Source organism: Pteropus alecto, unplaced genomic scaffold (assembly GCF_000325575.1).
Source record: "Pteropus alecto unplaced genomic scaffold, ASM32557v1 scaffold13, whole genome shotgun sequence".
Lineage (NCBI taxonomy): Eukaryota > Metazoa > Chordata > Mammalia > Chiroptera > Pteropodidae > Pteropus > Pteropus alecto.
In genome coordinates, this window is record NW_006434373.1 from 5016532 (window position 1) to 5038467 (window position 21936).

Genomic DNA, 21936 nt, shown 5'->3' on the forward strand with positions numbered 1-21936 from the left:
CAACTAATACTACATACATTTAAAATAAATAAATTGTATTTACTTATTTTTGAATTGGCAATACATGCACATGGCACAAAATTTGTAAGATACTAAAGAGTAAAAATTGAGCCCACTCCTTCCCCACTCTAACTGACAGTTATGGATTAGAGATTTATCACAATGTAATCAGTTCCTAATTGACAGCTATTTAGGAGATTTCTAATCTCTTATTAATTCCAGTTCACCAAGGATCACTTCCTACACTTGTGATGTCATCTGGTGGATCAATACTATACGAAGGAGAAGTGCACTAGCTGGATCAAAGAGTCTGTGCATTTAGCGTTTGGAAGATACTTGCCATGCAGCCCATTCTGGGCACTGATCATGTCCCTCTCCCAAAGTCCTACTGTCCTTAGAAGGATCTTTAAGCCCCTTCATGGGGCTAGATTTGACCCTTGTTGCCCCATCATCTCCCACCATCCTCACTTATCATTTCCCTTTTGGAACCCAGCATTCCAAATGCCAGCTGATGTATTAGGTTCCTCTGCCTAGCACACTATTCCCTCAAGTTTTCTCCTGGCTAATCCTTCAGCAACTGTTATTCCATTAGGAGGCCTTCCTGGGCAACCCACATCTGGCCTGGGAGCATATATGCCCATAACTTCTAGCTGTGCTGTGTAATACTTAATCGAGATGCAACTGGACTGTCTCCTCTCCCTCTCATAGCAAACTTGGTTGGGGTAAGATCTCTTGTTGTTTATGGTTGTAACCTTGGTGCCCACAGAAGTGTCTGACACATAGTGCTCAATAAACAAATATGGAATGAATTCATTAGTGGGTGACAACCCAAAGGAATCTGTGATGGTCCCTGTTATCAGCGAGAGGAGGCCCTCCAAGGTAGTAGAGAAGCCTCAGGAAGGCAGGGTGGTGTAGGTAATGCCCTGCAGAGCTGCCAGGTGCCTTCTGCCTATATCCATCTGTCACAGATATTATGAGGATTTGTACAAAAGGGGGCTGACAGTTAGATGCACTTTAACAAAACGGCTCCCTTTTGGAGTCGATAAGAATATCAATATTTCATTTTAAAGTCATCTTGTCCCTCACATTTCATCTGCCTGTCACATGCATTATAAAGACTCTTGTTGAATAGAGTTCAGGCCATCATCCTGCACCTGCTAACTCACCTGGAATACTGAGACTTAATAAAAAGCTTAAGAAATGATGTGACAGCTCACCTTATGGAATCTGCATTTTAAGTGGGTATCCCAAACTGTCATATGTTGAATTGTGGTCCCTGTGCTGTGTAATACTTAATCGATATGTTGAAGTCCTAACCCCAATACTGCAGAATGTGTGACCTTATTTAAAAACAGAGTCTTTATGGAGAGAATAAAGTTAAACTTAGGTCATTAGTGTGGGCTCTAATCCAATACCGTATGTATTAATTTGCTAGACTGAAATCTCACAGTTCTGGAAGCCAGAAGCCCAAGATCAAAAATGTTGGTAGATTTTGTTTCTCCAGAGGCCTCTCTCCTGTGCCGCCTTCTTGCTATGCCTTCACATGTTCTTCCCTTTGTGTGTGTGACCCTGGCCTCTATATGCGTGTCCACATTTCCAATTTCTATACAAACACCAATCAGATTGGATTAGGGCCCACCCTAAATACCTCATTTTAACTTAATCACTTCATTAAAGGCCCTATCTTCAAATAGGGTTACATTATGAAGTACTTTGAGGAAGTTAGGGCTTCAACATACCAATTTTAAGGGACACGATTCATCCTATAGCAGTGTACGTATAGAAAGGAAAAATTGAGGCACACAGACACATACAGAGGGGAGACAAATTTGGGCACAGTGACACACACAGACATACACATACACTCAGGGACAAGGTGAACGTCTACAAACCAAACTTGCCAAACCTTGATTTGTACTTCCAGCCTCTTGAACCGTGAGACCATAAATTTCTGTTGTGTAAGCCACCCAGTTTGTTGTACTATGTTACAGCAGCTCTGAGGGATGCCTAGCAATTCTGAAACAAAAAAGGTATGTTCAGTATTGTTTGTTTAAGAATAAAGTAATGTCTAATTCTTATATAAAGACAAATTTTTCGTACTTCAAATTTTTAGAGGATTAGAAGAGAGGAAGCAATCAAAAGGAATTATAAGGGCAATGAGAAAGCTCAGCCAAGAAGATTTAGAGGATAATAATTATGTAGAGAGAGTAATGATGAAGAAGAAAGAGTATTAACCAATACAGATTATTTTTAATTGTAAAATAAAATTATTTTTAAAAATTTCATGATTCTCTTTTTGAAGGAATTTAGAACCGCAATCAGTTTGCAGTGTTTATGTGTTGGCCAAGATTTCATGGTTCAATAATTAGAAGATTTTAAATCTGAGTCTGAAAACCCTTCATCTCAAGAAACGGCAGTTAGTAAATTTTTATTTGGGAAAATCTAGTCACTCTCTGGACTTTCCGCTCAATATTTCTGTGAATCTAAAACTGCTCTAAAAATCACGTCTCTTGAAAAGAGAGGTTAAAAATCAAGCCAAATAAACTTTCTATCTCTAAATAAATTGTATTTTATATTAGTCATATGTTTGTTGTAATTATTTCTAGCCCACTCTTGTAGTATTAGAAGGATATACAGACTAATTGTTTTATATAACAGTTTCGCAAAATTTGTGGATGGCTTTCAAATTCCAAATCTTAATCCGTACAGTAAGAATGGCTTATATCTATGTTCATTTCTATTATTCTTTCCACAAATAGATAACTTTAAAATGAACAGAGAAACTTTTGTCAGTAAAAACATCAAACTTATTAAATATCTTGAGCGTCATTGATTAGCACACACACAAACAAAAACAAATGCGAGCATATAATTAGGGGAAACTCCATGTGTAAAGTCATGGAGTTTTAGAGCTGCAAGGACCCAAGTTGTTATCCAGCTGCCCTGGGTGGCTTTGTGTTGCCTCTGTGGAATGCTAGGCCTGGACCACTAAGGAGGGTTGAGATGTCTGGGACTGGCCTGTTGAGAAAGGATATGGTGGTCACTTAAAAATGTTTATAGGAGTGAGGAAACAAGCAGGGGTTTTCTTGACTCATATTTGTCCAATATGATAGCACAACAGTTACATCTGGAAATAAGAAAGCTGAAGATTAGAGAAATTAAGTAGCTTCTCCAGGTTCACACAAAGGCCAGCAGCAGAAGCCAACACATCTGACTTCCTGTCTAGCATAGCTCACTGTTTTCCGTACTCTTCTTTTTCACCAGAACTTTATTTTGTAACTGGAGTAGCTGACCTTCTCTTAATTATGACTTTCTCGTTATAAGCTTGACTCCAGAGGGTCATAAACTTTTCCTGCTTTTATTATAACGTGTTCACTATACTAGAGAAAAATGTCTAAGAGTACATATGGTAGATATATATAAAATTGTATGTTCTGTGTTCCTTTCCCTAAGTAATTTTTCTTGCATTTTCACTCATTCAACAAAAATTTGCTCCCACTGCATTAGTTTTTTTTTTTTTTTTATTGTTGCCTTAATAAATTGCCACACAAATTAGTGGCTTAAAACAGCACAGATGTATTATCTCATAGCTCTGCAGGTCAGAAGTGGGACACAGATCTCACCAGGCTGAAATCAAGGTGCCACAGGCTATCTTCTTTCTGGAGGCTCCAGGAGAAAATCTGGTTGATCATCTGGATCGTTGGCAGAACTCAGTACCTTGCTGCCATAGGACCAAGATCCCTGTTTCTTTGCTGAATATCGACCTAAGATAGTTCCCAGTTTCTAGAGTCACCCACATTCTTTGGCTTGTGGTTCTCTCCCTCCGTGTTCAAAGGCGGCAATGAGGAGCAAGTTGTTCACCTATCATATCTCTTTTACCCACTATTTGGCCTCCTTCTTCCCTTTTTAAGAGCTCTTGTGTTTAGATTAGTCTCACTCCATAATCCAGGATAATTCTATTTTAAGATCGGCTAATAAACTTAATTCCATCTGCACCCTTAATTCTTGTTTGCTACGTTACAAGATATTTACATATTCTGGAGATGAGGATGCAGACATCTTGGGGGCCATGGTTTCGCTTACCACATCTATTATGGACCAGGCATTGTGTTAGATGATTGTGTTAAACTGGATTAAAAGACGTGGTTCAGAACCTAAGAAACACATGTTCCTCTGCAGAAGTAAACAAATTTAATAAATGCTAGACTGGAGGCATAACATGCAAAGTATTAACAAAGTATAGGAGAGGAAGGAAACACTGTTTCCATTGCTTCTCTGGAACATAAGTACGGAGAGTGTTGTTATTACAAATTTACAGAGGTGAAAGGGAATACAGAGAAACCTTATTTCCCCAGGTTTAAACAGGTTATTTCTAAAACAAAGATAAAATTCATGATAAAGATTTAATTCACAGCTTCCAGGCTACCTTACTGTGTATATGTGTCACTACCATTACTATTATAACTACTCCCAGCGTTATTATTGGCTGCTAATTGTGAGTGCTTAGTATGCTCGAGACATTCAGCCAAGCACTTAAGATACACAGTCTCATTAAATCTTCACCATGTCTCTGTGGGGAGAGTATGTATTGGTGGGGACTATTGCAAGTGACAGAAACCTAACTAGAACTAACTTAAGCAAAAAGAGAGTTCATCGGTTCCTATAATTGAAAAGTCCAGAGATAAACATCAGAGTATATTATGCATTAGATAAGTAGATGATAAAGATAAATAAATTGGCAGGTATAGATATATTGATATATAGAAATACATGAGGAGATTAGATATGGATATGAATCTCTCTCTAGTTCTAGCTCCAACTCTACCTTTAACTCTCTTTCTCCCCATCTCTGAGCTGTTTTTCTTCGTTAGTTGATTTGATCAGCAGCTAAAGACTTATAACCTCTCAGTAGCAGGAAGAGATCACTTCATTCCCAATAATTTCCTCAGAAGTCCTGTGTTGGAGCCATGCAGTCTTACGTCGCAGGCCCACATTGTAGCGAGAGGATGGTCAGTCAGGTTAGCTGGGGAACCACCTTCATGTGGAGAGGTTAGAGTGGGTTATAGGGGTTATAGTCCTCCCACTGCATCCATTTGGTGTGAGAGGACTATTCCTCCAAATAAAATCTGGGTGCTGCTCCCAGAAAAAGTAATGGGTATTCCCTAAACTAAGCAACAGCTGCCCACTACTCTACCTGCCCAAAGCAGCCTCATCTTAAATGCCAGGCTTATTGTTCCTGTGCTGCCAACAATATTAAAGAAAAGATGCATTTCTTTGAAAACCTAACAATTTGGTCAAATATCTTGAAAACCCAAAGCATCCTTTCTATAAAGTAATAGCTATTATTAGATTTATATTAGTAATTGCAAGCTTTGAATTATTCTATACATAATTTAATATTTTCATAATAATATAGTATATGAATATAAATTATGTCTTACTAATTGTAGGACTTTTTTATTTGTAGTTCTGATTTATTTCCTTAAACTCGCTGAATTGGACTTATGAGGTAAAAGAGCACTAAAAAGCTTTAGGCTTTTGATATTTATTGCCAAAAACTCAGAAAGTTTACAATAACAAAGTCTCCACAGCAGTGTATTAACCACTTGTTTCTCATTTTTTTGTGGACATAGCACATTATAATGAGTATTTCTCAGTGTTATAAGTAAAATATTACACATAATTATTTTTTCAATTCTTTAAGTACTAATATTTAAACTTTTTTACATTGGTCTTTTTTATTTCTTTTATATTGTCCTTTAATGGTGATCTGATTCTTAATTTAATACATAATCTCTCTTCCTTTCTTCCGTCCATCCGTCCGTCCTTCCTTCCTTCTTTCCTTCCTTCCTTCCTTCCTTCCTTCCTTCCTTCCTTCCTTCCTTCCTCCCTTCCGCCCGTCTCTTTCTGTCATCACCCATGCACATCTTCTTTTCCTGCATCTTTGTTTCTTGTAGTAAACAGATTTTTTTTTTTTTTTACAATGTTGTTTTGTTCACAAGGAGTAGAATGGCTGGAGTATCAAACACTGCAAATGTCAAGTGGAGGGGACCCAAGGAGCCCAGCTTCTCAACACGTTGGTTTATATTATGTTGCCTCTGGGAGATGAAAACTTCAAAAACTCATTTTTATTATTCGTCACATTTTCTCAATTTAATAGGTCTTCCTACACACACACATTTAAATGTAATCAGTATGTTTAAACATAATCAGAAGATAGTAGATATCTAAACTATTGAAAGAATGACTGTTTTTGTCATTATAAGGAACAAATATTCTAGGTGTCTCAAATAGGAGTTGTAAGTGAGTATTAAATCCTGTTATTTTTCAAAAATAATAATAATAATAATTTGCTGGTATTGTATCTCTTTCACTTTAAACTCATTCTTTGACTAATTAGCAACCATTATCAGATTCCTTTGCATTGTGTTAAACTTCGAGTCTTGTTTCTTCAATGGCAGGTGTAAACCAATGACCCCAGAGGGCAATAATCAGGAAGAAAAACAGAAACAATTCAAAGTGCCTTGGATGAAATGAGTCATAATTATGCAACTCTACCTGTCCTTATAACTAAGGAATAAACAATTAATATGCTGCTGCCTGAGACATTCCCTTTGGCAGCTGACATGCCAGAATCTCACTCAGTGGAAAATATGTGTGACTATAAGATGCAACTTTATTTTTAATAGACATATGCATTCTAATGAGTGATATATTCTTCAAATGGACTTACACTCCACCTCCCAAACCCTTATCTGCCTGCCATTAATGTCACTGCTTCCAATGTTTTTGAAATTTCTTTTTAAAAATTGTTATTTTATTTTCATTTAAATATCCTACTTCAAATGTTGAAACTACTGGAAGTCAATTAAATTCTAATCTGACATATAAAAGTAGCTAATCATTTTATTTAACATTCTTTTTGTTAAATTTAATAATGACTCTAAAATACTGAGACTGATTTTCTTATCTGCTCCACCAACTTTTCTAGAAAAGTTACTTTTCTTTAGAGTCAGTGTATCACCAACTTAAGTTTTGCATTTGTTTTGAGTAAAAACATTTTGATTACAATCACAACTGTTTTTGTTCACATTTAATATTTGAAAAACTGGTGCATCAAATTAGGAAGTGATTTTCCCTTAACTCATTGAAAAGAAAGCATATTTTTGAAGTCATGGTCTATTTATGAGGTGCTTACATGCCTTGAAGACATTAATGTGTGTCTATATGCATGAGTGTACACAGACATTGCGATAATTTTGCATGTATTCTGTGATTACACAGAAAGTCTGGTTTTCTCTTTAGAAAGAAAAGCAGGAAATGTTGTTCATACTCTAAATACAATGATGGATCAAAGCATTAGCAAAACTGTCTCTTCAATTACAACTCATGGTTTGAGATACTGCAGCCACAGAATTATTTACATAGTTTCCTGTTTTCAAGGAGATTTCCTTTACAGAGTCATAGTTACCAAGGATTTCCAAATTAAAAAAAGACTGGGATATATACTAAACAATGACACTGATTTACAATATGTGAGCCCCACTATACCATTTCACAGAGAAAAATAACAAAAATAAATAGAAATAGAACATAATACGTTCTATTATATTCAAAAATAAATAGAAATAGAACATAATACGTGATGTTCTTAACAAGGAACATACAATTTTCCTCATGTGGCTTCTAGAGCAATAATGCTGAGCTAGCTATCGCTCAACAGGAAGTCACAGAAAAATCCCATGAGAGGGATCCAAGTTTTTCACATCCTCCTGTAATGTAGATCCATATGACACACTTTAACAAATTTCTGTGAACTTTCGAATGCACTTCATGAAATTCCTTTAAACACTGTCCCCCTCTGTGAGAGCAATCCAACTGGAAAAGTGAAAGCATCTTATAACAATAGTTGATTCATAGTAATGGAAGAGAAAGAGTTGAGATTTTTTATTCCTTTCTCAGGTAACTCTTATCAGCTCCACCTGGAGTCCCTGGTACTTGGTAACATCAGAATAGGAAGAAGGGTGAATCTTTTCGTCCCACCAGTACCCCCTGCCTTGAACCCTGCCTTGTTTTGATGCTTCGTACCGATGCAGACAGCTACACTCTAGTGTGCTAATGTCTCTTCCAGTCATCATATGGCTTTCCTCCACGTCACCCTATAAAGTCTTCATGAAGGCAACCATCAAAGGATTTATTAGGGATGGGGTAGAGAATTAAATGATATATTTGGTGAGCACGTATTTTTTTTTTCTCCATTAACTGTTTCATTTTCTATTTTCTTAGAATAAATTTTCATAATTAAAAAAATCACTGTAAGCATTTTGGGGAAAATAATAATGTGAAATGTGATATTTAACAGCACTTGTTAGGTTTCTGTTTAGACTGCATTTCTCTGGCTGCAGACAGTCTTTGTTCTTGTGAAATTCTGGAAAACTTTAGGTCCCATTGTTGAGGACATTCTCTGCTTAGCTTCAAGTTATTTCAAATGCCCACTTTATCCCTCAGTTTAGCATATGGTCTTAATGAGAGAGTGATTTCTGTAGAACATCCCTGCTATTTTAATGGGGCCTTTGATTTTAATTTTAATTAGTATCATTTTTAGGTTTTATAGCAACCTATGTTCTATCTAATATATAGTTAGTCATCAACTCTGAATGGCCTTTATGCAGCCAGGTACTTATATGGCCTGTTCTTGAGAGTCTGTGTCACTTTTCTTGCTGATATGTCTACTTATATTTTATTATTAGGAGAAATCGATGGGCTTTGTTATCTAATATATTCATTTTACTGAAACATTCTCTTACAATTCTAGCTATTAGCACATTATCCTTGGTTCTTTCCCTTCATTAAACAAATACTTCTTGCTTTTTTTGGAAATAAGCAACCTGATAGGTGTTTAGAGTGCCAGGATTGAGGGAATAAGTGATCCTTACTTTCAACAATATCAACTAGAAGAAAAGTAATATAATATTATTAATATTAGATCTAAGAGTGAGGCTAGACTTTATTCTTCATACAGACCTTATATAACCGCCCTCACACCCCTAAAAAAAAAATTATTCCTTTTAAAATGTATACCTTAATTACTTAATATTACCCCTGCTTAAAAACAATACTCTATAAATATACAGACATTCATAAGTCTAATTCTTTTTGCAGATGGTCAATATGATTTGAAAATTCTTTTCTAGATTTTTTACTTGACCTCTAATTTTATATTGTCTTAGCCCAATTATAAAATCACCCTAGAAAATTAGCAAATTCACTAGGGATCACTTATTTTATTATTTTTACCTTTTAAAAAAAGTGGACACAATTTAGATATTGGTGCTGATTTTGTATTTCTGTAAGTTATTTCTAAATAAATCCTAAGCCATAGTCATGTGAAATTACTATGTAGAAAATATAAAATGAAGAGCTACTAAAGTTGAAACACTAATTTCAAAAACTATTTCCTTCTACACTAAGGATTTACATGATGGCAAAAAATAAATTGTCTTGATAATAACTAAAACCATTGCATTTGAGTATGAGTGTGACTTCTGGTTCAAGTTGGCAAGCCAAAGCCAAAATTTTACTTCCCATCTGTCTCTAAACCTTGTTGAAATTAAAGTAAAACTACAAAATGCATACATTCATAGAAGCAATGAAACCTATAAAACGGGACATTGTTAAAACAGAGACTTAAAAAGAAAAGAATTGTGTGGAAGAGAAAAGATAGATGTACCACTTTAGAATAAAGCCAGAACTGTGAGATCCTTCATGGTGGGCTATAGAAAAGACCACAGCAAAGGTGGGAACCATTCTTCTAGTAAAACCCTTTGATCCTCCTGATTTGTTTATAGGGAAATACAGAGAGAAGGAGAATAAAAAGACCAGACATTCTCTGATAGATTAAAGACTACCACCATATATGTGAGCCAACTGGCCATCCCCATTCCTACATATGTAATGGAGGCGTCTACTTTCTAAATACATGGAATGAGCTACTGAGATGGATGTGAGGAAGCTTTCTTACTAATGACTTCTGCGAGTCATAGGAAAGGAGCTGTAATTTGTCTATTTCATCCCCATTCATTCACCTTAAGGAGAATTCTGCCTTGAAATTGAAGGTGACAAGAGACTAAAATGTTATATGGAAGGACCAGGATCCACTGAGTAGAAGCCTTTTGGAGAAAACAAAATAAAACCAAAAAGAATACAAAAATGGAAGTAGAAGAAAGGATTAATTATCAAAGCAATGCTCAAAGGAATTTCCCTGATGTAGAAGAAAATCATGGTTTCAGATTGAAGGGATCCAGCAAAAGAAGCTACAAAGAAGCTACAGGTAGACATAGCTTCTTGAAATTTTAGAGTACAGAAGATGTGTTGAGTACCTGAAAAGATTTCACAGAGGATAACAAACTCTCAACAAAATGAGAAGAATACTAACATCAGTATGGTAAGCAGGGTTTTGGCCCCCATCATGTCCCCTGATATTATGCCTGTGAGCATGCTACCATTACATGGGGGGGAAAAAAAAAGGACTTTGTGCATGGAATTAAGATTGCTAATCAGATGATCTTAAAATAGGTAGATTATCCTGGATTATCAAGGTGGACCCAATGTCATCACAGAACACAGAAGGGTTGGCCAAAAAGATAAGCAGAGGGAGATCAGAAAAATAGAAGGCATGAAAAATGGAAGGCATGGGTCTAGCAACCCACCGTTGTTACATTTTAAGATGAACAAAAGGTCCATGCTCCAGGAAATGCAGGTGGCCTCTTGAAGCTGAGAATCTCCAGTCAACAGTCGGCAAGACAACAGAGATCTCACCTTTACCACCACATGAAACTGAATCCTGTTACTATCCTTTATCAGCCTAGGTAATCAAGGCCAACACATTCATTTCAGACTCAGGGAACTCAAAGTAGAGAAACCAGTCAAACCAACCCAGACTTCTGACCAACAGAACTATGAGATAATAAAATAGGCGCCATTTTAAGCTGCCGTGTCTGTGACAATTTTTTTTTTTTTTTACAGCAATCATAGAAAATGAATACAAATTTTTGGTACTAGAAGTGCAGTGCTGCTCTAACAAATGCCTAGAAATGTGGAAGTGGCTGTGGAACTGGGCAATGGGGAACAATAATTTTGAGAAGCATGATAGAAAAAGTCCAGATTGCCTTGAATAGGATGCTAGGAGAATGTGGACAGGTGAATGCTCAGAAAGAAGTGAGAAATGTGTTTATGGAAATTTGAAACAAGATACATAGTATTAGAAAGCTTGGCAATATTGTGGCATGTAGTTATATGGAAAGCAGGGATAGAAAGTGGCAAAGTTGGCTCTATAGCTGAGGCGATTCCCCAGCAGAGTGTTCATGGTATGACTCATTTTTTTTCTTGCTGCTTATTGTAAAATTCAAAAGGAGAAAGATAAATCAAGAGAACTGTTAAATATTAAGAATCCAAGGAAAATTTCGGCTTACCAAGATGGAAAAGATAAAAAATTCGCTATCAGGAAAGCATATTCTACAGAAAACAAAGCAAAACACTTAAGGGTATGGCTGTATAACCTTTCTAATACCTAAGAAAGTTTGAAAGGTCAGAGTATTAAGTTACAGACAAGGCTTCTGAGGAGATTAAAGACCCCTCAGTCATTTGAGCAGTAGCTAAAAATAGAGAATGGATTATCTAGGGAAGATCTGGAGAGAAGTTTCTTGTCTAATGGGGTAAATCCTTGTGACACAGACAAGATTCTCAGTTATTGAGAATTATATGTCAGCAAAAACACTGCCAGCTTGGACTAAAAGGAATCAAGACAGATAAAATGAAGGAAGATTGTTGGACCCTCCAAATTCTCTGGCAGAAAACAAGCTAATGAAACTACTTAGCTGTACATATATATTAACTTTTAATGAAAAAAGAAGGATAAATTAGAGGGCAGAGTTCTGAGCCTAGAAGGTGGAGCTGAGACTCACAGAAGATATTTACCAGGCCCAGAAACCTAGTGGAGTTTGTAAAGCTGAATTATAAAATTAATTTAGACTCTAGGCCCCTTTTTCCGTTCATTTGCTCCCTTTTTAAGCAGAGTATCCGCAACTATTAGCCCACACCTATCTCACCATTTTATGTTGGGTGCAGGTAACTTGCTTTCCAGTTTTACAGATGAAGAGAAACTTTATCCCAGGATGGATTATGCCCGGTCATATCCTTAGCTAATTTAGGTGATTTAGATTATGAGATTTGGGGATTTTGAACCTATGAGATTTAGGGGATATTTCTGTACTTTGAGTTGATGGTGTATTGGGTGGAGACTTTTGGAACCTTGAGATAGGTGAATGTGTTTTGCATGTGGCATGAATGTGATTCTTTGGGAATCAGAGAGTGGAGTACGGTAGACAGAATAATGTTCCCCTAAAAGATGCCCATGAGCTAATCCCCAGAACCTGTGAATGTATTACATAACAAAAGAGATTTTGCAGGTATGATTAAGATTATGGACCTTGAGATCAGGAGATTATTCTGGATTATCTAGGTGGGCCCAATCTAATCACACAGGCCCTGAAAAACACAGAAGAAGGCAGAAGAGTCTGTCAGAAACACATAATATAAGAGGCAGGAAAGATATGGCAGGAGAGGTCAGGCTAGAAGAACGAGAAGACTTCCTGTGCTATTGCTGGCTTTGAAGATGTAGAAAGCTACCATGAACCAAAGAGGGGACCATCAACCTCTAGAAGCTGAGAATAACACTGGCTAACAGTATGCAAGGAACTCAGGACCTCAGTCTTGCAAGCACAAAGAACCAAATTCTGCCAAAAAACAATGAACTTAGAAGTGGATACTCCTCTATGGGTTATAGGAAGAAATTCAGCCCTGACATCTTGATTTTGGCCCTGTGATCACAGAGCAGAAAAACCAGTCAACCATCTTAGATACTGACCTATAGAACTGTGAGTAAATAGTTGAGTATTGTTTTAAGCTGCTAAATTTGTGATAATTTTTTACCTCAATAGGAAACAAATACAATCAGAATTTCGCCCACAACACCAGACACTAGGACACAATGAAGTAATATTGTCAAAGTTATTAGAATTAAAAGATTGTGAATGTAGGATGCTATACTCAAGCAAAATATCTTCTATATATAGAATAAAATTTATTTAATTAAAATATGTACACTCTTGAAAGTTACCTTCCACATATCCCATCTGAAAAATTATTTAAAGTTTTACTATAGTAGAACAAAAAAATCATCAAGAAAGAGGGTAATATAGAATCTCAATGTTGGCAATATATTAATGATAAATCATAAGATAATATCCATGCAACAAAAATAACCTGTTCATATTACAACATTGTAACTGATATGATTAAGAAACTAGATAAGTTAGTGATATAGGGATGAAGGTATATTTTTTCTGATTATATGAAAATTAAAACAACTTCAGAAAAATGTACAAGGGAATCACAACTCAAATATATAGTTATATAAAATTTTCATAAATTTTATGAATTGATAAAGTATAAAAAGTGATCATCTATTTTGCTCAATATTTAAAATACTTTGATTAATATTACCATCATTAAATGAGATTAAATGAACTCTAAAAATTTTATTTTTACTTTCCATTTTCAAATTTAACAGATGGAACAAAAACACATAGGAAACTGTAATGAGTTTTAGAACAACGGCAATGTCTAGCCAAATTTGGGGATTAATGGGGTAAGAGAAAACTACAATGACATGAAATTACTGCACTCTCTCAGTTGTAAATAATTAGCTGTGATCTAAAATCACTTATTAAGAAATAGATGCATGAATATATTTAGAGTTATAAAGGTAATCACTCCCAATATAAAAACAAACAACAAAAGACAAAACTAAAACCCATCAAAAGCTCATAGTAGATTATGTATCCCCTAATGACCTCAATTTAAACTTGATTAAGTCTTTAGGACCATTTTCAATTAAGGTCACCTTGTGAGGTACGAGGACTTAGATCTCTAACATATCTTGTTTGGGGGACTTGATTCAACCTTCAAATCACAAAAAAATGAAATATAAAACCTAGCAAAATGTACTTTATGTAAAAGAAGGAAGACAGGGTTTGAGAGGCAGAATGCTAGCATATTTTTGAGAAGAGTTACTACAAGGGTAATTAGCTAGCACTGCTCTCAGTGAAATTCAAGGACATTTAGACCCTTTAAAATAAGGGAAGAAGAGTGAAAAGGTAATTTGGTTGGAAAGCAAGAAAACAACAATGAATTTAGATTTTTAAAAAATTATTGCAGAGCGACAAATTAAAAATCGTAAATTAGTTATTCATATATAGTATCAACCACACAGAGGTTGGAAAAAGCAAAGTGGAGGATCAGCTTGAAGAATGCAGACATGAAGTCCAAGGTGGAGATCAAGAATATAAAAATGATGTGACAACTTGAAAACATATAAAACTCAGGTAAGAAACAATAAAAGAAATAATAGGAAATATCTTTCCTAAGTATACAAACACTCTTATTGGCAGATTAAGATGGTTTTCCCCATTCTGGCAAAATTAAGGAAATTGAATCAAATTGCAAACATTCTCGAATTTTGAGAATGGAGGAACTATTCTACAAGCTCCAAGAGAGAAAACATCATATTTGACCAAGAAGAAAAACACAGAGGTCACAGCTTTTCTTTCAAAGAGAAACACGTGCAGCTATATTTATTATGTGGGAATCTCTCTTCGGTGTGGCAGTTGGATGAAAAAAACAAATGAGGTAAATTTGCTTCCCCAGAAGTGTGTTATTGGAACCTAGCAATTCTAACTGAGAGAGCAAAAGGATGAAGTCCTGTATGCCCATATACATGAAAAATCAGCAAAAATTTGCTTGTGGGTTGTGGGGTGGGAGAGTGGGGGGTGGGGGATGGAGGTGTGCAGCAGGAAACAGAGATTAATTATAATGCTATATTTCTGGTAGAGAACATACGTAATTTTGATGGCCATACTATTCCATAATCTTGTTCATGTTGTCGGCACACTCTTGGTCTTTTATTTCATGAAATAGGCTTGAATTTTTCCAATATTCCTTCTACCACCTTTTGTTTTTGCATTTTTACATAACTTAGCCCCAGAGGGTTTCTGTCAATTGTAACCAAATAATCTCTGAATGAGATTGATATAGAGCAATATCCAAATATTTTTAATAATTACTGGAAAGGAAAACATAAAATGTTAGTAATTTGACAATAAACACACATGTAACATCTGATTATAGCCAAAAAAGAATGAGGATAAGGAGTGAAGGAAGTAAAATTTTGTTAATTTCCTTATGAATTAGACAACTATCAGCTCAAATGTGTGTGATTTTTTTCAAAGATAAGTTTTAGGAGAATTAATAATAGCATACATTTAACAAATTATGAAAAAATATGCATTTCAATATGCTCACAGATGATAAAAAACAAATGATAAAAAACAAAAGGAATGTTAAATAAACATTTTTATACGTTTGGAAATGCTATTATCTGATGAAAACAAGACTAAGCACTACAGATCTGAAATAAATGTAAATGAATTAAACTCTCTTTTTCAATCATTGTGAAACTCTTAGCTGTAGGACACAGTACAGACAAAAGTATAAAATAAAGATAACAAGAAAAATTTAATATAATAGAGAAAGATATATCAGACAAATGTGCTAGTATGTATAGAGATTACAATAGTACCAAACAAAAAATATTCAAAACTACAACCAGAACAAAAACAACAAAACATCACCGAAAACAAAAATACAACAAAAAATAATACTTTATAAAAATAATGTCATATTTTCTTGATTAATAGTAAATGTCTAGTGAAAAATGTGAAGATTTATGAATTTTCTGTATCTACTGACATGATAGCCAAACGTACAAAGCAAAATCATTAGAAACAGTTGTAGAAACACATTTCTCAGTTATAGAGATTCTGAATAGGCAAAATTATAAATATAGACACTAGGTATTGTTAGCTAATGTTAACATTTGCAAATGCTACATATGTATGTGTGTATATAAAATTCACTTTTTAAGTCACATTCTTAAACTTAATGTAAATAAAATGACATTAGTAACAAAGCGTTTTCTAAAGTGTATCAAACAATTGAAATTAAAAGAAAATAAAGCAACAAAACACTTTTAAGACATTTCGATATAAAAGGAAATATAAATTGCTGTTACAAAAAGTGTAAAATTATTGTATGTGAAAGCATAAAAGAATTAGACAAAGCTATTCTCAGATAGAAATTTAGAGCAATAAATGTTTTACCTATTAAAGAAGAAACAAATTTGAATGAGTGAAGTGCCACTCAATTCGACATATTTAGAAAATTTTTAAAAAATTAAACAAAAGATGAATTTAAAAAAAATTAAACAAAAGGATTACCATAAATGAAGAAATCAGTACATGAACAAACAAAACAAGCATTGATATGTTCAAGAGCTGTAGCTTAGATAATGAAAATAAAAGTGAAAAAAAAATATCTTACAAGTCTGATCCAGGATTAAAAAAAGAAATAAAATAGAAATAAAATGTTAACAACGAGGAAGATGATGTAGAAAATTGTTTTAAAATGAGACAATATTATGTATAACTACATTAATAAATATAAAATTCTCAATAAAACAAGTTATTTTTAGAGAAATATAAATGCTTGAAATGGACACAAAACAACCTTGACAGATTAATAGCCCTGAAAGAAACTAAAATTATAAAAATTACTTAAAAGAAATTATATCCAGAAAGTTTTATAAATTACCAGCCATGTAAACTGTTCTAGAGTTTCCAAAACTCTATAATTATATATATGTGTATACATATTTATATACATTATATATACATATACATATACATTTTATATATGTATAATCTTACTTGATAATATTCATGCAAAATATAAAATAAATACTATCAAATCAAATATAGAATAACAATGTAAAGTACAATCTCACATACTAAACATAATGTTATATTTAAAATCCAAATATTATATGCACATAGTGTGTATATTAGTCTGTATTAATTAAAAAAAAGGGAACACAAACTCCAGCAGTTTTTTTTCTTTTCTCACTCTAATAAATTCAGATTTGAAGTGATTTTTCCTCCTTTATACTTAACCATTTTCTAAACTTTTGCATTCAGAAAAATATATTAAAGTTTATTACTAGTTGAAATAATTGAAAAACGAGTCATATATTCTTGGACTTAAAGATTTTAAAAGGTAAATTGTTGAAATAATGAAGAATTATATTTAAATAATATTGTGTGTTTATTCTAAGGATTTCCTGAGAATATTTGACTTTCCTGTACTTAAAGAATATTTATAATGACCATACTGGAATAATTGTGTTGAGCGGTGAAAAATAAGGTGTTTCTGTGAGTGGGTGAGGCTAATTGAAAACAGAAAAAGAATTTAAATTAGATGTTTTTCAAAGCCTTTCTTAACTTATAATAGGAACAATTAATATTATGTGAGATTTTACTATCTGCCAGACACTGTTCTAAACAGTTTGTGTGTATTATTTAATCCTCGAAAAACTCCATGAGGTTAGTACTATAAAATGGAATATTAATTGCTATGATTATTATTATTCAGTGCTAAATGGCAGGTAATGATTCATTGGCTATTGTAAATAAGACATTTTGTAAGCAAAACCTATCAGAACAATATTTCATTAACTGAAAATTTGTTTTTTCCTTTCCTAACCCTAATCACTTATATATTTGTGCCATATTTGTGCAATAAGATTATTGTTTAAGAAATTATTTATTTTCATTTGGAAATTTGTTCTTTTAGTGCCCTTGAATGATGAGGAATAGTTAGCTTCTATGGGTAGCCTTCCCCAGGAAGCATGTCTGTGTGCAAATGGTTTACTGATTATTGGAGGGGCCGAGAAACCTTGGGTAAGGCTGCTCTCAGAGGGTAAGGCTGCTCTCTTCTGGGTAGACACTGAGGCAGGATACTTATAGGCAGCAGTCCCAGCTGGAAGGACAAGTGTCCGTGTCCTGGAGTGGGGGAGTTTCTGGGTGACGAACCCCATCGTCTAGCACATAAGGCAAGAAACATTGAACTTACGAGGCTATATATCCTTGTTTATTCAAATGCGTATCTGGCAGAGAAACAGACATCTGTCAGAGTTCAAGAAAGAGCAGAATGATGTAAAGAAAAGAGCAGTAACATTTTCTAGGCAAACTGAAAAGAGCGTTTTTAGGCATAAATTCTAAAGGATATAAGAAAGGATAGGAGACAATAACCAAATACCTCTTAGAAAGTAGAAGGAAAGTTGATGCATGCCAAGGGTTTGCTGGTTAGAAGCAGCAGAGAGGAAACCAAGAATCAACCAGATTTGCATCTGAGACTTTCTCAAGACACAGGAATTGACAACATAAGATACTTGGAGGAGGAGACAAGAAAAGAATTGGATTACAAATCTGTTTCCGAAGCAGGTTGCTCTCCATAGCCCATGCCTTCTTCCCCAACCTAGCAATTTCCCCATTCTCACCCCAGAGAAAAGACTTGCAGTATTTGTCTGTAGGAGGGAATCTTTTTTTTTTTTAAGGTTGGAAAAGGTGGTTGGACTGGGTGACACCAGGAGGAGTTAGGCAGGGGGACCAAAATGGGGATTAAGTGAATTCATACACACTGAAGGTTGAGACTCCCACCTCCCCAATCCCAGCACCTTCTCTCATTTAGTTCTCAAAAAATTGGCTGTCCAGCTTTTGCTTTCCTGGACGGTTATTGGACATTTTCTGATTAACCTAAAGGAAAGAATTTGAAAGGTTTCTCTACCTAAATAGTTCAGGTAGGTCATCCTCCCGTGCAACTCATAGCCCATAATCCTTCATAGCTGCCTAGATTCCAATACTTTTTAATGTGAGCAGACAATCAAGAATGTACAGGGTTCCATGTAAAAAATAAGAGAGAAACAAAGAAGAAAAAGTGACTTGGAGAAAACAGAGCCCATGCAGGGGGGAAATAAAACATTACAAATAAAAGTACTGCAAATATCTGAGAGCAATTAAAGAATATGTTGCAACTATGAAACGAGAACAGTCATTTCAAAAACAAAAACAAAAACAACAGTACATAAAAGAGCTTTTGGAAATTAAAATGTGGTAAAAAAAAAAAAAGGAAACAAAAAATTATTACATGCTAAAGCCCACCAAATCCTCCAGAAAGCGTGTACTAAAGAGATTAAATGACATAAAATTGGAGAAATGAGATAAGAAAATTAAAGGACAGGCCTCAGAGGTCCAACAACAAATATGGGACTGATGCCCAAATAAATTTGAAGAATAAGAACTGCTAAACCAAGATTCCACACTCAGCCAAGCAATGAAATATGCAGTAAAATAAACACATTTTTAGGCATACAGCATCTCAGAAACTTACTGCCATGAGCTTTTCCTTATGAAGATGCTAGATGTCATGGTACACAAACATGAGAAAGCAGGCCCAGGATACAAGAGATAGGAAATCCGCAGAAGAGCGGCAGTAAGGATCCCCAAGAGGATGGATCATTTGGGTTTTCAGGCTGGTAGCTATGCACCAGGCGTAAAAGCAACCATTCCAGATGGTAAAAAGCTCCATGTGACATTTCTTCCAGGAAGATAGAACTGATAAAACATCTGACTCAATTGAAACAATTGGCATAGTATTTGGGATTGAATTAGTAAGTACATAGAAAAGTATAAGATAATTATTAACTCTAGGAAAAACAGAGTAGTTTAAGAATGGTAACCTAAAGGTATTACTTGGCTGAGTTAAGAATTGTTTTTTACAGGATTCTAATAAAGCAAACACTGAATATCGAACTGACTACCATGGCGGAATGTGGGGTGGGGTGGGGAGAGGATCATATGATCTGGAGGAATGAGGAGAATGAGTGTTTTACCCTCACATGTCCTAGTGGGAAGTCTATAGCTAATGATACAAAATGAAAAATCAAGAAAAGCACAAAACAGGTTATTTACAAAAATGAAGCTAAACACAGAAACAGCTAAGAGAGGTGCAATTATTTGCATCTAAAAAGGAAGAATTCGGGGTGGGGGAGGCAGTAGAATTTTTTTTCTTTTTTGTAAACTATCTTGTGGAATATGTGCTTGTTAATATGTATGCATGCATAACTCTGAATACAAACTCTTATTAAAAAAGATGGGCAGAGAAAATAGAAAGAGTATTAATTTTGTCAGTGAAAAAAAATACATATATTGGCCTTATCCTTTCTGAAATGACTTTAGTTACATATCAGCAAGCTAGCTTCTCAGCAATCTTGGGAGAGCTTCTTATTTGGATGACATTGTTAAACATATTCTGACTATTAACATTCTGAAATGTTTACCTAAATGGTCTTTAGATTTCTATTCTTATAATATTAACTATAAACTTTCATCTTTGTACAATATAATTTTGGAAAACTCATACTTCAGTAAATGATTAGTCTACCAGTGAGGTATCTTATTTGATAAAAGAAAATATCATACAATAAAATTGTCACAGCTGCAGACTTCATTAATTCAGTTTTTTTTCCATATTCTATCTAGGCGAAGGTGAAGTTTACCTTTGAATGCCTAAGAAGAAATGAATATTGTAAGCATCATTATAAGGCTATCTTGGTCATTTCTTTAAAAGAAACTGAAGATTGCAGTGTATATTATTTAATAGATTTTTAATTAAATAATATATTGAGTTTATTCCTGTAATAAATGCTCATAAAGAATCTGTTTTGTTCAGGTATTCTGCTACATATTGGGCATGAGAAGCTGAAAATAATATAGTTAGTTCTTGCTTTTAAGTTGACAGATGAGTAAAGAAATTTACATGAAAATGGGCAATTGTTATTAAAAGGAAAAAGTAATTGCTCTATTGAAGTTACATGAAATGCACCAGCAGCCCAGGCATGTGAGTATAGGCTGCACACAGGGAATTTCCTGTGAGTTGAACTTGAAGGATAAAGGAGAGAAGTATATGAGTTGTTGGAGAATATTCCAAGAAGGAAAAGCAGCTTGGGCAGTGGTAGAGATGTGGGTCAAAGTATCACATGTCATGAGAAAAGCCAGTAGTTCAAGATGGCTGGAGCAGTGAACAATGAGTCTGGAAAGAGAAGAAAAGATATTTTAGATTTTATCATTTAGGTGGAGGCATGAGGCACTATTAATAACTATTATTATTAACGGTAGCCAAATTTTTAAGTTATATTTTTGTGTGAGGCACCAAGCCAAGCACTTTACATACAAAATCTTATTTAATGCTTACAACTACTCTACCCTTATTTTTCAATTTTTCAAGCTTGAGTATGACATAATAAAATTATGTAGAAACTTCATTCTAATGCTTGTGAGAAAATGTTTCAGTCCAGTGGAAAAAAAAATAAGATACAAAATGGCTTATGCAATTACATAAAAACATTATATGTAACATAGCAAGAAACAAGGATGGAAAGATAACAGCCATTGTTTTATTCTTTTCGCCACTTTGAAAGTTTCCAAAATATTCATTTATCGATTTTAAAATAAAAACAATGTATATTGTTCAGAGGAGGGAAGGAAAAAAAAGAGAGTAAGAGGGAGCGAACAAGGGAGTGACATAGATATTTACTGAAAGGCACTGCTGAAGGATAGATAGACTGGAAGGGCAGAAGACCAAGAACAAAGAGACTCCTCCTGCAGTGATCCAGGTGAAAGATACTAGGCACATTTACTATATTATTTATCTCATTTAAACCACAAATGGTCTCATTATGCAGTCATCAATAGAATCACAAATGGAAGAACAAGAGAAATATTTAGAAAATAAGAGGAAATGGTCACCCATTGGATGTGTAAATGGTTATGCCCATTCGCCATGAGATTTAGGAGAAGTGATTAGCAAGCATGGTTCCTATAAATGTGCTATTTTGATTTTGATTGGCTGATTACTTCACTTAGC

General features: G+C 34.5%; 1 protein-coding gene across 4 annotated transcripts in view; it reads left to right on the plus strand.

Moving 5' to 3' along the window:
* FAM155A (family with sequence similarity 155 member A) overlaps positions 1–21936 on the plus strand; it is a 557048-nt gene that overhangs the window by 532622 nt on the left and 2490 nt on the right. Inside the window, exon 3 of one of the 4 annotated variants that reach the window (XM_025045000.1) lies at positions 20553–20598. The exons of 1 other annotated variant lie outside the window; for it this stretch is intronic. In XM_025045000.1, the coding sequence (XP_024900768.1) occupies positions 20553–20575 (23 nt within the window). In that variant the 3' untranslated portion in view covers positions 20576–20598. Of the gene's footprint in view, positions 1–7962; positions 8194–10091; positions 10354–20552; positions 20599–21936 lie in introns of those variants that run through there. 2 more of the 4 variants (XM_025044999.1, XM_025044997.1) reach the window with 2 other exon arrangements.